The following is a 17,143-nucleotide window of genomic DNA, read 5'->3' on the forward strand; positions in this document are numbered from 1 at the left end:
TTAGAACCCCATACCTTGTTGTGTTCGTATCGATACGACAGTTAGACACTAACACCGTTCGATACTACACTAGTCGATAGCGTCCATCACCATTTGGCCTACATTTTTATGTAATGTCACTCATCACTTTGTTGTCGTTTTACAAAGAAAAATTCGTGCTAGTAACCAAACCAAAGAACCAAGAATATTACTTTGTGCGCTGTGATGTGATATCCAATTGTAACAAATAATGAATTGTCATCAAATATTGAGCGGAGCCTGCAATGCAGGTGACCGGTGCTTCGCCATTGGCTCCGTGGAAGGCATACCATTTACAGTAAGAATACGAGCGATTACGATTACCAAGTTTTTTTTCTCACTTTTTTTTTGCTGTTCGTTTTCGTTTTTATCATGCATCCATCATATTGTACAACCTGCAAACACATACATACATGCAAAGATATGCAAACACCTACATATGTACGTGCGCGACACTCATATGTAGTATATATATAAATTCATTTTTGTATATACATACATATATAAACGTTAGGTACTTAAGGGTACAACTATTGTGTGTACCACATTTTCCAACTCAGCTGTCGTTTTGCGAATTCCACTTGGAATATCCAATTTCGATCGGCCCAAAGGGGATTTTAATGTTTTTATTTACACATGCACGCTTGTATACACAGGCGCTGTGCGTTCCTGTGTCTGCGTGTGTGTGTGCGAGTACATATAAATAAATATGATGCTTGGCTGTCACTGGCTGTCGCCGTCGCCATCCGTCCGTCGTTTGTCTGGCTGTGGTCAATTAAATCCAAAGCAAAAGTTGTTTTTTTCATTTCGTGTAAATTCGATAACAACTGTTAACTGTTTCAGCTGTTATTGTTGTTGTCGTCACTGAATGCTTGCGTGTGTGTTGTTTTTTTTGTCTCTCTTTTTCTCGATAAATGCTGCAAACAAACAATTTTTCACGGTATTCCAATTTGAAATCAATGTATTAACATGTTTTCTGGCTTTTAATTACATTTAAAGGTCAAGTGCTTTGGCTGTAAACAAGCCTCTCACGTTGCCTTACGCACTCACACACACATACATACACACGAACACGCAGGCATTCACACGCAGCTTGTGCGTACTTATGCATGTATATATGTACATGCATCTATAAATTTGTATATGTATGTAAAATTCGATTGGTCAAATGGCCTCTGATGCCCTAAATTCGCTAGACATACAGACAACTAGGCACATCTATATATCTATCATATGTATGTATGGAAGTGTGTGTGTGCGCTGCCCTGCAGCCTGCAAATGCAATCCTCGCTAAATATTGTCAGACAATCAAAACGTCAATAACAAATAAATTATACACGGCTCATAAAGTGCTGCAAAAATTCGTTTATCGTTTTTTTTTTTTTTTTTGCTTTTTGGGTTTTGTGTGTGTGTGTGTTTTTTTTTTATTTTATTATTATTTTGTGTGTTTTGTCGTGAGCACGCATTTATAATGTGGCGACTGTAGCTGGAGTCGTTTATTTTTATGATCATGTGTGTATGTATGTATTATATACATACAAATAAACATACATATGTACATACATATCAAATATTAATTACTAACGGTAACCCCTTCCCACCCATACACACGCGCCATTTGCGCTTATTTGTTTACCGCTAGCGCCTAAGATCTGTTTTCCTCGTCGTTTTTCTTATGAATATTTTGTTTTTGTAATATAGAAGTCACAATCATAATTAACTTGAATAGTTGAATAATAAATATGTGGAAAGAAATGTGGCAACACTGCCCCTTCCGCCCGCACACACACTATTCTTATTCATATTAATTATTGTTTTTGCAAAAAAAAAGAAGGAATTCATTTGAAAATGCCAACAGCTGCACATAACTGTGTGTGTGTGTGTGTGTGCCTACAGTGTGTACACATCTGCATTATATTCTGTAATGAGCTGCGAGCCGTCGCCGCTGCTGTTGACATTGCCACCCATTCATTTAACTATGTATGTAAATGCCATCATTTCAATTGTATTTTTATAATATTCATGTGTGTGTGTGTGTGTGTGTGCAACAACTATTAATATAAAGAAACAAGAAGAGGCATAGCTGAACTTGAAAAATGGGCAGACACACACACACATCCACACACACACTTATATGAGTCTCATACTGTGGCGCCATCTGTCAGTGGGCGGCACAAGTTTTATAGCATTGAGCCTTGCTGGCCTTGACGCAAGAAATTATCCGCAACCATATCTTGCTTTGGCTCCTACTTAAGATAATGAAACACATACCACCACCCAGAGTGGAGAGGTGGGGCGTGGGGGGCAAGTAACTAAAACTAAACCCAACTAGAACAAGAAACAAATACAAAAAGAAAGCAATCGAGATAAGGGGCAACGAACATAACTGCTGCTGCTGTCCGAAAGTTAAGCGACTCTTATACAAGGGCAACGATTTAATTTAACATTTCTCAACTTTTTTTTTTTTCTTTTCTTTATGATATCGAAAAGCGAAACCTTTCCTGTACAATCCGGTATGAAACCAAATTGGTCTAAATTAGCTTTGTGCCGGAATTTCAATTTTAATTTGCATCCATACGAATTCTGATGACTATTTAAATGAATTCTCATTTGTTGTTTTTGTTTTTGGTCATAGCCATTTATCGCCTCAATTATTATAGTTTAATGGGTAACGCTGATGTCGTACCACCTGTATGCGTATATCTCAATATACATATACTATATGGTATATACATATATATTACATCACTTGATGACCCTTTCTTCCTTGCAACAGCCTTGTCCCAGTTCTGAGTCACAGTTCAAAGTTGGTCCCCCACGCCATCGGCCTTCCCCCCTCGCCCATTTCGCAATCCCCTTCCCTTTCTTGTCTTTTTGCTGCTCTTGATTCGTTCTGCATACACACATCTAATCGTGCGTTATCTTTATAATCAATCTATAGATATGGTAAACGTTGCATACTATATTTTCTATTATGTGCTTAGCACGTGACATTTGCTTTCCTCCAAGAATTTGTCATCAAATTGTTGTTGATTTGATTCATTTGAGTGGCCAAAAGTTTCTAGATTGACTAAGCCAACCAACTGGCTCTGTGGTATAGCAAGTTTTTTAAGTGGATTGGCCATACGTTTTTAGGTTTTTCCATTTCGATATTTAGTCATTCCTGTGAGCCAGAGCCTATATCAATCGTGCATTGTCGCTATCAATCAGCTAAGTCGCTCCATCAGCCAATCAGACAGCGAAAATGTTTTTGTTTTTCATCAATTAGAGAGCTAAAACAGATTTATTATTGTTTAAGCAATAATCTAATCACCAACTGTTCAATTATTGATAAGATATGATTTATAGGTGTGGCCAAGCAGTTGGTCGAATCGATTAATCAATCATCAATCAGCACAAACAGATTTCTTTTGTTGCTATATTAGGCTATATATATGTATATATATTGATCTAAGCGTCAATCAATTTATACTTTATTTGATTATAGTAAGATATCAATCAAGCAATCAATCAATACATCATCAGCATTATAAGCTTATTAATTAAATACTAAGTGGTTTGTTAACGTAATGAGCTCATATGTGCAATGATGACATGATGTACACACAGATCAATCAATCAATCCATCAATCAGTTTGTTTTTTCTATTAGAATTTCATAACTACATCTACATGAAACAATAAATTGATGAGCTGAAATCGTAAATGAGGCAAACACGTGTCTAATCCAGACAGTCAATCAATCAATCAGTCAGTCAGTCAATCAATCAACAAAGGCTAAGCTCTTTGATAATTTAAATAGTTGCATGTAAACCAAGATCATACAACAGTACATTATGATTGATGAAGATTGAGTCCGTCAATCAAGATAGAGAAATATTTCATGTTTGATTGAACGTTCGTTTCATCCAAACAGTCAATCAATCAATCAGTCAGTCTATCAATCAACAAAGGCTAAGCTCTTTGATAATCTAAATAGTTGCATGTAAACCAACATCATACAACGGTACATTATGATTGATGAAGATTTGAGTCCGTCAATCAAGATATAGAAATATTTCATGTTTGATTGAACGTTCGTTTCATTTGCTTCCTCAAACAGGCATATGCCGCCGGCTGCAACGTGGTCATTCTAGCGAGCACTTTCGAACGCGTCCAGATCATACCGGGCGCCAATCATGGCTATGTGAAGATATCGGCCCTCGACTGCAGCACCGATACGGGCAAGATAGCTGCCGCCTATGAGAATAAGATTTGCATTTTCGAGCCGACGCCAGTGATTGAGTCGGTCAAACAAAATACACACTTTCTAGACTACAGGTGCGTACAGAGCGATATGAAATGGGGGCAACTTCATTTGATTGACGCTGATTGAGCCTCTTGCAGATGGGTGCAAACGGGCTCGTTTACCAGCCATTCGAATGTGGTGACATTGTCGTGGAACTTGGAGGGCACACGTCTGCTAACAGGTGGCACGAATATACAGCTCTGGAAGAGCAAGTCGCCCACACACCACGAGGAGGAGCACACAGGTAAGTGGAGAGCTCAAAATACTCACATACAGACTGAGAGATTCTTTGTCTATCTCTGGCAGGTGTCAAATTCGAGATTGGCGAGAGCAAGGAGACCAAACAGTCGTCCAATTCGCAAGCGGATGATGTATCCACGTGGGAGAACATATGGTCCTGCCAGACGGCCATACCCATTTACCATATGGCATTTAGTCCCGATGGCACACTGTTTGCCACCTGCGGCCGCAACGATCGTCTAGTCAAGATCTGGTACGAGAATAAGCAGGTGCTATTCCCATCGAAGGTCGCGCACGATGTCGCCTCCGGCTCCGGCTCCGGCACCGGTGTCGGTGTCGGTGGCGCACTCACAGCTGGCGATTTGAATTTCACATACGTGTACATCGCACATCCGCGCGCCGTCTCGAACATTGTGTGGCGTAAGACAAGCAAATATATGCCCAAGGGCTCGGTGGCCAATATGCTGGTCACATCGTGCCTGGACAACATTTGTCGCATTTGGATTGAGACGGTGCTGCCGGACGATGGCATGGTCAATATGACACAGTACGATCCGCTCGCCTCGCAGAATCCCAAGTTTCGCACGCACCGGCACAAGCATCGATTTATGCAGCGCTTGAAGCACATGAAGACCTGTTTCCACTTGCGTCGCCACATGAAGGCGGGCGCCACCGCGTCCGCCGTGGTGGGTGGCCAGGGCATTGGCTCGCTGCCAGGCAGCTCGGGCGGCGGCGGAGGCGGCGGTGGTGCTGGTAGTGGCGCCGCCGCTGTCATGGGCAGCTCACCGGCCAGCTTTAGCAACTACCAGGGACCGATACCATCGTTGCCCTCGTCGTGCAGCGTTCACGATTTCCATTCGTATGGGTTTCAGGGATCTGGCGTAACGCCCGGCATGCATTTCCATTTGGCGGCATCGATAAACGCCGAGACAGATATACCGCTGGTGCCGTCTATGCAGACCTCCGATCCGGCCAATCAGAACGTCTTCATATTGCACTGGCTGAACAACAAGGAGATGCATTTCACACTCCAAGCGGAGGCCATACTCCAGGAGCTAACCAAGAAGGTGATCGACGAGGAGAACGGCCTTCATGCGGCGGGCAGTCATGCTGGTGGCGCGGCCGCCACATCGGGCGTCGATCTGCCCGACGATGCCCAGCAGTCGCACAAGAAATTCATGCGCAACTCCAAGTCCGTATCCGTGGACGACAGCGGCGAGGAGTACAGCAAGTATTCGCAGCATACGGCTGCCACGGGCGCTGGCTTGCATTTGAATTCCATGTCGAACACAACATCGCAGAACTCCCTGAACCAGGACCAACACAATCAGACGCCACAGCTGACCGATTCGCTGGACAATAAGATTGAGTGCCTGCTGCGGGACTGGCATCAGAGTCCCGATTTGCTGTTCGCCATCCATCCGGTCGATGGCAGCTATTTGATATGGGTGATCGAGTGGCTGGACGACTACTATCCCGGGTCGTACAGGCAGGCGCAGGTCTCGTTCTCGACACGCATACCATCGGCGTTTCCGCTGGGCGACGCCATGTCCATGTCCACCACGGTCAGTCTCTTCAATACGGGCACCAATCCGCTGGCCTTCCGGGACATTGCCAACAATGTGCGCAGCAAGGATGAGTTCCACAAGGGCGGCAGCGATCAGAACTCGTTGCGCAGCGATCAGAACTCCAATCAGCCGTTCGACAAGCATGACGAGCACGACGAGGAGCAGCAAGGCGAGCAGCAGGACGATGAGGACGATGCCGATGCTGCTGCACAGGGCCAGCAGGAGGATGGCGGGGAGCGCAGTGCAGCAGGCGCTGCTGGCAGCAATAGCTCACAGGATTCAGCAGCGGCTGCCGCTGCCGCCGCCCTCGGCTCGGCGCTGCCACTGAACGTGTCGCCGTCGGTGTCGATGGTGACGAAGCACTCGAACGGCACGCTCAATCTGTGGCAGCTGACGTTCGCGTTCAAGACAAAGTTCACCCAAGTATTAAGCATCGGCCATGTCAGTCGCGCGTCCGGACATCGCTTCCGTGTGAATGACATCACCTGCCATCCGGTGTTGCCGCTGCTCGTCTCCACCTCGCATCACAATCTGTCCGACACCGAGGCCAAGTCCCCGATGTCGCCCTACGAGCATCCACTCGCTGGCTCAGCCTCTTCCACGGCTGCTGCTGCTGCGGCGGCTGCTGCTGCCGCTGCTGCTGGCGCTGGCAGTGCCTCTGGCAGCAGCACACCCAACGGAGACAAGGATATATTTACGCCGACGGGCTTCTGCTCGGAGTTGATCCTGTGGCGTGTGGACTCGGTGGGTCCGCTGTGCCACTCGGGCGGCGTCAGCGAATTGGCCCGCATCAATTCACCAGAGATATCCGCGTTCAGCAACGTGGCCTGGATACCCACCCTGTTGCCGAGCACCACGCTGGGCAGCTATAGCAATTCGCCGTCGGCTTGCTTTGTGGCCAGCGACGGTGAGAATTTGCGTGTCTATCAGGCGGTCATCGATGCGCGCACCCTGCTGGCGGAGATCTCGTGCTCGGAGAATCTGAACACGCTGCACAAATCGCATTCGCTCTCCTCGATGATCTCGAATGCCTCGTCCACGCTGAAGGCGCAACGCTCGGCGCTCCACGACAAGCTGAAGGTCGTCTCGCAGCAGTCCACGGCTCGGCCGGGCTGCATCCTGCAGCTGGATGCCATTTCGGATGCGAAGCACGACTGGCAGAACACACAGTTTCTGCACGTGTTCCAGGCGCAGCTAATTACGGGCGGACAGCGCACATCCGTGCCGGACATGCACGACCTGGAGGAGCCGAAGATGAATGCACTGCTCGAGTCGGACATGGACGCCATTGTCGATCTGCAGCGCAATGTGGACTTCGAGGAGCCCTTCTACATTGTCAACATCGAGAAGACGCTGCGCGGCAGCACGATCCACATGTGGCGCATTGTCATCAGCTCGAAGCAGCAGAGCTCGTTCCTCTCGGAGACGGCCATGTATGTGCCGGACAGCAATCTGACCCAGGAGCCGGACGATGCCGATCAGACTACGGGCCAGCCGCGACGCATGTCCCAGGGCGCGGAGACACTGACGGGCGCCGAGCACTTTGGACCGCACGTGGAGGCGCCGCACATCTCGATTACCACGAAGAAGGTGTGCACCCAGGAGCTGCCCCTGCCGGAGGGTGTGGATGTCATTCATGCCTCTCCGGCGGCCGGTCACCTGAGCAGCTCGAGCATTTATCCCGCTTGCTTTGCGCCGTACATCATTGTGACCGCCTGCTCGGACTCCATATCACGCTTCTGGAAGTGCGAGCCCGCCGGCAGCGATGCCTACCACTGGTCCGAGTGGAAGATGTTCAGCCGCATCCAGCAGTCGGCCATCGAGATACCCGGCCAGCCGCTGAACATTAGCGCCGCCTACTCCGGCCGCATTGCGTGCGCCTATAAGTACGGCAAGAGCTTCACGCGTCCCAATCGCGGCGATCCGGACTCGCGCTACGTCAATCTCTGCGTGGCTATCTACGAGTGCGAGAGCAGCGGCGGCAGCGAATGGGTGCTGGAGGACACGATCCATCTGAAGAACGTCCACTTGCCGCGCATCAACATTGGCCACGGCATCGATCTGAGCTATCTGCACGACCACCGGCTGCTGGCCAAGAAGCAGCGGCTCAACCAGGTGCTGCACACGTTCGCCCACGAGCAGGAAAGCCGTTCGCCACGCAGCGGCGAGACCACGCCGGAGCTGGCCACGTCCAAGCAGTCAACGGCCGTGGGCCTGCTCACCGTGCCCAGCTTCAGCACGCTTCAGTCGCTCAGGAAGAGCATTGCCGAGAACGGAAACACCTGTCCGCTGACCCAGAAGCATCTGGTCCAGCTGGACTGGGTGTCCAAGGAGGATGGCTCGCACATTCTGACCGTCGCGGTGGGCAGCAAGATTCTGCTATACACGCCGGTCAGCTCGGACATTGCCCAGGCGAACATCAAGGCCATGAAGGAGTCGCGCTCCGTGAATCGCCCGATATTGCGCAAGGCGAGCTCCCTGGCCCAGCCGAACTTTGTGGACGAAATACGCTGGATGAAGCTGCGCCAGATTGATCTGCAGACGGCCGACGGTCTGCCGCCGTTGCCCATGCAAATCTCTTGGGTGCGCGACGGCATTCTCGTCGTGGCCATGGACTCTGAGATGCACGTCTACTCGCAATGGAAGCCCCACTACGGCGCCCACTACATGTCGCCAGCGGCGGCGGCGGCGGCAGCGGCTGCAGCCGGCATGGACGACATGACCGACACGCGCAACCTGCGCGACGAAGATCTGCGCTCCCTGGCCAACGAGTCGACGCAGATGCGCCTGAAGAATGTCGCCTCGATGCCGCTGATCAGCAAGGTGAGCACGGCGAATCTGCAGCTGCTATCGCAGCGACGGCTCGCCGCCAACAGCAGCATGGCGACCATGAATGGACATGGCCAGGATGGCGTGGGCGCTGGCTTCGGGGGCGATGCACCGCCCAATGATGATTACATGACGGACTTTGGTCTGTTCCAGGCGTCGCGCATTGCGTGCCCCGTGCTGCCGCAGTACCATCCCAAGCAGCTGATGGAGCTGCTCAACTGCGGCAAGATACGCTGGGTGAAGGCCATACTGGCCCATCTGGTGCGCTGCATGAGCGGCAGCGGCAGCAGCGGCACAGCCAACGGGCTGCCCAACGATGATGACGGCAGCCTCAGCGGCGGCGCTGGCGGTGGCGGCGGTGCTGGCGGCGCCGGCGGCGGTGCCGGTGGCAGGCAGCGCAGTTGGTCCCGCTCGCGTACCCTCAGCATCAGCTATACGGCGGACACGAGCAACATTCAGGCGGAGCATCGCGGCAGCACCACACAAATACCGGAGGAACTGATGCTCGACTATGCCGAAATCAATTCGATACCACCGCTGCCACTGTGGGTGCTGCTCAATGCGGATCGCGAGCAGCCGGGCAACGCGACGAATGCGGGCGATGGCGACAAGGATTACGATGAGCTGTTCGACATGCACAACTCCGACGACAATCTGGACGAGCTGCTCTGCGATGGCGAGCAGAAGCGCCAGGAGCGTCGACTCTCGCTGCCCGACAAGCACTCCATCTCGCATTTTGGACCGCGTCAGGGCCAGCTGCTGTCGCGCCTGTTGACGCACACCCATTTGCCGGGCCTATCGTCGCTGGATCAGATGCATCTGCTGGCGCTGGCCGATACGGTGGCCACGTGCAACACGGACTTCTCGGACAAGTTTGCCGCTGACATGGGCAAGAATCAGGGCCAGATTGGCAGCGGCGCCGGCATTGGCGGCACCAAGGAGCAGGCCACCGAATCGCTGGACGATTGCGGTCTCCGCTTCCTGCTCGCCATGAAGCACTTCACGTATTTGCTGCGCTGCCTCCCGCTCCAGCAGCGGGCGCAATTCCAGCGCCAGGGCGTCGGCACAGCGAACATCGTGTGGGCATATCACTCGGAGAGCGAGGAGGAGCTGCTGCATCTGATACCCAGCTACACCAAGGGCGATCTGCGCTGGGCCACGCTGCGTGACCTGGGCGTCGGCTATTGGCTGAAGAACATCAATACGCTGCGCCGCTGCGTCGAGAAGCTGGCCAAGTGCGCCTATCAGCTGAAGCAGGATCCACTGGACGCGGCCATCTACTATCTGGCGATGAAGAAGAAGTCGCTGGTGTGGGGCCTGTTCCGGTCGAAGCGCGACGAGAAGATGACCACATTCTTTGGCAACAACTTTGCCGAGGATCGCTGGCGCAAGGCGGCCCTGAAGAACGCCTTTGTGCTGCTCGGCAAGCAGAGGTTCGAGCATGCAGTCGCCTTCTTTCTGCTGGCCAACTCGCTGAACGATGCGATCGAGGTGTGCATGAACAAGCTGGAGGATTTCCAGCTGGCGTTGATCATTGCACGTCTCTATGAGGGCGACGCCGAGGGCAGCTACTATCACAAGCTGCTCAACGAGCATGTCCTTGGCACGGACGTGGAGACGGGACGATGTGATCTGACGCGCGCCCATCCAGATCCGTTCCTGCGCTCGATGACCTACTGGAACCTGAAGAAGTACCAGGAGAGCCTCAACACTCTGCTCCTCAATGGCGTGGGCAGTCTGCATAGCAGCTACCGTGAGGAGGATTTGCTGCGTCCAGAGTCGCCGCATGCCACCAATCCGAACGTATTCAATTTCTACATCTATTTGCGCACCCATCCGCTGCTCATACGGCAGAACATTGCCATTTCGGCGCAGGAGAAGCGCATCGCGCACGTGGTCCTCTCGGGCTTCAGCTATGCCGGCGAGACGAGCTCCAGGCCGGTGGCCTCCGATAAGCAGCTGCAGCTGGAGGACTCGATTACGGCCATCGAGCGTCAACTGTACTTTACCACAGCCCACGGACACTTCAAGTCGGGCTGCCCGGCCCTCGCCCTGGAGGTGCTCAACAAGCTGCCCATGAAGATTAGCGACAGCGACGTGGCACCACTCTCGAGCAGCTGCAGCGTCGCCGACACCGCCGAGCAGCTCGGTGCCAAGGATGAGCTCATCAATTCGGGCATTATGGATCAGTGGCAGTCGTCGGCCAAGGCCGATCAATTCGATTGGGGCGCTCCAGTGAGCAGCGTCGTGGAGACCAAGTTCGAGATCAAGTGGGACGACGAGGACGAGGATGGCAATGAGAACGACGGCGACGACGACGACGACGACGAGTTGGCGGCGACAGCAGCGGCCAACAACGACAACGACAACGATGATCGAGATCCGGAGCTGGTGACGCCGCAGCCGCAGGGCAAGGCCAGCCGGACAAACGAGTGCAAGATGGATATCATGGCACAGCAGCTGAAGTTTGTGGCCTGCCTCAAGATCCTGATGGAGGAGCTGTCCACGCTGGCGACCGGCTTCGAGGTGGATGGCGGCCAGCTGCGCTACCAGCTGTACATGTGGCTGGAGCGCGAGGTGGAGGCACTGAAGCAGCTGTGCAACTACTGCAGCGCCGAGCAGGTGAACGATGCCAGCGATGCGGATGCCAACGATACCAAGGATAAGGACATGAATGCCAGCATCTATCCGTGCAACGAACGACCCACTCTCCACGAGATACTCATGCAGGACAAACAGGACTTTGAGGCCAAAGTGATGCGGGCCGCCAAGCGCAAGCGTTGGCTCAAAGGTCAGTGATCCAGTTGATAGTTGTCATAGTTGTCTTAACCAATCCATCCACTCTGCTCTTCCTTAGCCAATGAAACGCTTCTGCGAACTCTGCTCAGCTACTGTTCGCTGCATGGCGCCAGCGGTGGGGGATTGGCGTCGGTGCGCATGGAGCTGGTTCTGTTGCTGCAGGAGCTGCAGCAGGAAAAGACACAGCAGCAGCTGCTCAGCCCGCTGCCGTTCCCCACCACGCTGCCGCTGCTGAGCGCCTGCGTGGCGGGCAATAAGACAGTGATAGCGGATCCCATCAAGTATCTGCAGTCACAGACGGTGGACATGCTGCAGAGCATCATTAAGCTGATGCCATTCCCGGGCCTCGAGACGAGCGCCCTCAGCGAGATCTTTGTGCTGCGCGACCTGGCCGTGGCCCTCTCCTCGTGCATCTACCAATCGCTGTGCGATTCGGAGAGCTTTGTGGTGAACAATGCCACCGTCAATGGTTATCCCAGTCCGGGCATCGAGAACATAGCCAAGATCAACTCGTCCTTTGAGTGCAGCTATCTGGTGGGCAGTCGCAACGCCTTCCACAGACGCCGCAAGTACTCCACCGATGAGCCGGCGGGCATCTGCACCACGCCCTCCAAGTGGCCGGGCGTCACCAATTTGCGTGCGCTGCTGGCCCGCGAGAAGGACGAGGATGTGCCGAAGCTGAATGTGCTGCTGCTCGAGTCGTTTGTGTCCACCTACATGGCATTGTTCATCTACTCGCTGTCCACCTGCGACAGTCGGCTGCTGTATCGCCTCAGCGGCCAGAACTTTACGAACGACACCTGGTCGACTCTGTTTGGCGGCGGCATGAAGAAGCTGCTGATCAAGCCGGCCGCACAGCCGAATGCCCACGTCCAGGCCCAGGCACAGGCAGCGGCTGCAGCGGTGGCTGCCGCTGGCGAGGATGCGTCGGATGAGAACAGCGTTTGGAATACGGTGACATCGATAACGAAGCAGCGCATGAAGCTAAACATGAAGATCCTGGGCAGCTTCAGCCAGAACAGCACGTCGAGCAACATGAAGGAGGACAAGCCCACGTACAGGGAGCAGTTTATGCCGCCAGAGACATCGATGCTCTCCTACTTCCTGATGAAGCCAACCAATACAGGTACAGATCTCGCATAGCGTGCGATTTCCGGGTTGGCCAACTAAATTTTGTGCATTTTTCAGATTGCGATGATTACGACACGGATGATTCGCATGAATCGGACGACGAGGAGGAGGAGGACGATGATGACGATGTCAATGTGAGCCGCAGCCAGCTGAAGCCCAAGGACAACACCGAGCACACCAATCCCATGTCCTACTCGTGGAGCATCTTGCGTCTGGCACTCATCAAGCTCAGCACACACAAAATCCAGGAGTTCATCAAGGTGGCCGGCATCGAGCTGCAGGGTGAGCATCAAGCGCTTTTGCTATTTCTGGTTCTCATTTGTAATCACATTTTGCAATTGCCTTGTCAGATCTTCCCGTCATCAGTCCGCTGTCGCATGAGGTGCTACGCACACTGAATCGCTGGCAGGAGTACGCCCTGAACGATTTGATTAGCCGTGGCCCGCCCTCACGTAACTATATACCCGGCTGCTATGCGGAGAGCGGCATCAATGGCCTGGCCATACACAAGTATCGCTCGCTGCTGAACAAGGACAACACGCCGTTCATCTCTGGCTCGGCGGCGGGACCCATACGACGGCTGTGGAACTATCTGGTCAGGCAGGAGCCCACACAGGAGGTATTCATCAAGAGCATCTTTGGCAAGAGCAGCGAGAGCTGTGCGCGCAGCAGCCATCATCACAGCCATCACAATGATAACGACACCGACGAAGGTGTGTATTCCGTACCAAAATGTTGCTATTATAATTGTTGTTGTTGCAAATTTCTCTAAGTAAGCACACACACACACACACACACACCCCCTCCGCACCGCACCGCCCTGGGTCCGCAAAGAGTCAGGGTTAAGTAGAGTAGTTGGTAGCTATACGTGCCTATATGGTATATATAGATATATATATATATACATGTATATGTGTGTGTATATATATAGATATACACATGTAAATATATATATATATAGATATTTTGCATTCCAATGTATATACCTTAATTAGTTCTTACGCATCACTTAAATCAGCTTAATATTTAGCAGTCGCTTGTAATATTTCTTGTTATCCAATTTTCCTTTACTGCACGCTTTGTTTGTAGGGCCTTTACAGCCTGGCTGTAAGTCTGTTTTTTTTTTCTTATTGTGTTGCTGTTGTTGTTCGGTTCTAATTAGCTAGTATTTGAGGTGGCAGATGTTACTTAATTTTAAACATGTTATCTACGAAGTATTACGCAAAAGTATCCCAAACCTTCTTCCATTATTCCTTCCTTATTGCTCGTTTTTTTTTTGTTTGTTTTTTTTTTTATATTAAATTATTTGTGATTTTCGTTTACCAGTGAAATGTATTAAAGCAAATTAGAAACAAAAACCGTTGTAGTTATATTATTTTTGTTCTTTTGTTGTTGTTGTTGTTGTTGTTGCTTTGCCATTGCCTCCTCTGCGGCGAAGCGAGGCAGAGCCTTGCGATCTCCTCGCATCTTGACAACGGAGATAAGCCGTTAATCGATAACATTTGCACTGCTTGAGGCGAACTGCAGCTGAACTGCTTGCAGAGCGGCACTGATTTGCCAGCGGCTCTGTTAACGGCCAGCTGTTAAGTGTTAACAAAATTAAGTGCGTCAACAGGCAATTACCAAATAATAGACCTGATGATAAGATAATCGCTCGCTTAACACCTTGTTGTCAATTGAATGAGGAGCAGCGCTTAACACCTGGCAGGCGAGAGACGAGAAAACACAGGAGAATCGCTAATTCCGATTTCATTTGATTACAAATATTCAGATTCGAAAACTTGATTTAATTCAATTTACGCTTAGGCTTAGCTATGTATAATCTATATTAACCGCATTTGCCCATCTCACTTTTGCACCTTTTGTCTATATCTGTCTCTTTCTATTCCATGTCTCACTCACCATCGCTCGCTCATAGGCCAATCGCATTCGACAAACGAGAACACAGACCAGATACGCATCATCCACAAGGATCACGAATCGATACTCACATTCTGCTTGAAGAACAACAGCTCATCGATGATAGCCTTTGCCAATCCGCGCGAGATCCAGGAGTTCGATATATCGCTGCTGCTCGAGTCGCCCAATTGGTATGAGGATGAGTGCGAATATGACATGATGAACTTGTCCAAAGATGCGGACACCAATAGCTCCACCTTCCTCATCATTCAATCGCAGGATCAGTGAGTCGATAGTCGCAATGCAAGTCGTAAAATCCCCGCTAATCCCGATTCCCATCTTTTATGCTCCACAGGCCACAATTTGGCACGAGCAGCGGCTACAGCGAAGCCAGCGCCAGCACGCAGAGCGCCTCACAGTCCGGCCGTGGCACATCGATGGTGAGTGCTTTCACTGGTCGCGTTCTCTATCATCTCTATTCAATCTCTCCCCTCTTCTCTCCCCGCCAGGTGATGCGCCACAAGGTGGACAATGTGAAGCGCATGAGCGCGCATCCGCTGATGCCGCTCTACTTGACTGGCGGCCAGGATGGCTCTGTGCAGATCTGGGAGTGGGGACATCAGCAGCCCGTCTGCTGTCCACGCACCTCTGGCACCTTCGCCAAGGTCACGCGCTGTCGCTTCTCCGAGCAGGGCAACAAATTCGGCATCGGCGACGGCGATGGCAATCTGAGTCTCTGGCAAGCGGGCACCGCCTCCCAAAATAATCGATCCTTCATTGTTAGTCTCATCATATATACGTACGGACTCTTAAGCATATTTGTATTAACACTCGCTTCCTCTTGCTCCCTAGACCTATCAGTGCCACAACAAGGCGCTCTCCGATTTCGTGTTCCTCGGCTCTTGCAGTTTGTTAGCCAGCGGTAAGGGCCAGCTTCTAGTCCTAGTAAGCCATTTACTCAACTATTATTCTCTGCTCTCTCTCTCTCTCTCCCACAGCTGGTCAGAGTTCCGAGAACAAGAACATTAACATTTGGGACACACTGTTGCCGCACAAGAAGTCCTGCGTGTCGGGTAAGTGTTGAACGCCTCAGTCTTTGATGATTATGACTATGATTGCACCTTCTTCTCTCTCTCTCTCTCTCTCTCGTCCGCTCTCAGCCTTCACGTGCCACGATCAGGGCTCATCCTGTCTGGTCTTTGCGCCGCAGCATCAGGTGCTCATTTCCTGTGGCAAGCGCGGCGACGTTTGCGTATTCGACGTGCGCCAGCGCACACTCCGGCATCGCTATCAGGTGAGTGTCGACGATGCTAACGCTTCCTCAGCTATCCTCAGCTAATTGCCATGGACTCTATTTTCGCAGGCACACGATAGCACCATCAAGTGCATTGCGCTGGATCCGCACGAGGAGTTCTTTGTCACGGGCTCCATTGAGGGCGACATTAAGGTAAGCAACAGCTCGATTGACTGATCGAGGCCAGAGAGGACTGATTGACTGACGGACAGACAGATCATTTATAAATCTATATACCTATAAAAGACTTTCAATACTCACAAACCTGATCTTTATATAATGCATTTATTGACTGCCTGACTAACTGATGATTGATTTTAGTTTTCTATCGAGTCTCAAGTCATGTGCTTTGATTAATCGTTTCATTTGTATTGCAGATATGGGACATGAACCAGTTCATGCTGATCAATACGTTCCCGCACGAGCATGCCAAGAACGGATTCTTCAAGCACACCGGCCAGGGCGTTAGCCAGGTGTATGTGGATCCATTCGGGCGTCTCTTCTCCTGTGGCTCCGATGGCTGCATGAAGGTGCGGCTGCTGGTCGAGAAGGATAATATTGTGCACTCCGTGTATTAGGAAGGCAATAACTAGCAACAACTACTACAACTAAAACTACAGCAACAGCAGCAACAGCAACAGCAACAACAAACATAAACATATTTTGTATACTAATTATGTGTCCGTCGTGTCCTTTGTCTGTGTAATCTGAATTTCGCTTTAAAACTTTCAATATATGTACCATGTGCTTACTGTGTGTATGTGTGTGAGTGTGTGTGTGTGTGGGTGTGAGTGAGTATGGCTGTGTAATGCGTGTGTGTGTGTGTGTGAGTGCGCGTATTTTATTACAATTTTTTTTGTTTGTTACATGTTGATTATTATATTTCTTTATTACATACATATATACTTATATACGATGATGATGATGATGTTGATAATGATAATGATGATGATTTTTTTTTGCTGTTTTTGTCTCTTTTTCCAACAAAAAAATAACTAATTAACGAATTCATGTTCGATTCGTTTATATTCTATGAGTATTTCCTAAACAGACTACATATATATATATATATATTACC

The 17,143-nt window shown here is 50.5% G+C and overlaps 1 protein-coding gene across 1 annotated transcript; it reads left to right on the forward strand.

Annotated features, from left to right (window-relative positions):
* Positions 1-34: 34 nt before the first annotated feature.
* On the forward strand, positions 35-17,018 carry Rbcn-3A (rabconnectin-3 alpha). Its single transcript, XM_018108307.3, has 15 exons — positions 35-316; positions 4,120-4,337; positions 4,404-4,549; positions 4,612-11,733; positions 11,800-12,867; positions 12,930-13,154; positions 13,223-13,585; positions 14,791-15,055; positions 15,127-15,211; positions 15,281-15,550; positions 15,624-15,693; positions 15,770-15,844; positions 15,932-16,065; positions 16,135-16,218; positions 16,443-17,018. The coding sequence occupies exons 1-15, from the start codon at positions 230-232 to the stop codon at positions 16,641-16,643; spliced, it is 10,413 nt and encodes a 3,470-aa protein (XP_017963796.1). The 5' UTR covers positions 35-229; the 3' UTR covers positions 16,644-17,018.
* Positions 17,019-17,143: the final 125 nt, after the last annotated feature.

This window comes from Drosophila navojoa, chromosome X, assembly GCF_054131105.1.
Source record: "Drosophila navojoa isolate 15081-1374.11 chromosome X, UAZ_NAV_1.0, whole genome shotgun sequence".
Taxonomy (NCBI): domain Eukaryota; kingdom Metazoa; phylum Arthropoda; class Insecta; order Diptera; family Drosophilidae; genus Drosophila; species Drosophila navojoa.

What these genes read in the sequence shown, in the direction of transcription:
- Rbcn-3A (XM_018108307.3), top strand. Translation starts at nt 230, where the DNA reads ATGAATTGTCATCAAATATTGAGCGGAGCCTGCAATGCAGGTGACCGG. An exon ending in ACACACTTTCTAGACTACAG is followed by an intron (nt 4,338 to 4,403) that starts GTGCGTACAGAG and finishes AGCCTCTTGCAG; the next exon opens with ATGGGTGCAAACGGGCTCGT. An exon ending in GCGCAAGCGTTGGCTCAAAG is followed by an intron (nt 11,734 to 11,799) that starts GTCAGTGATCCA and finishes GCTCTTCCTTAG; the next exon opens with CCAATGAAACGCTTCTGCGA.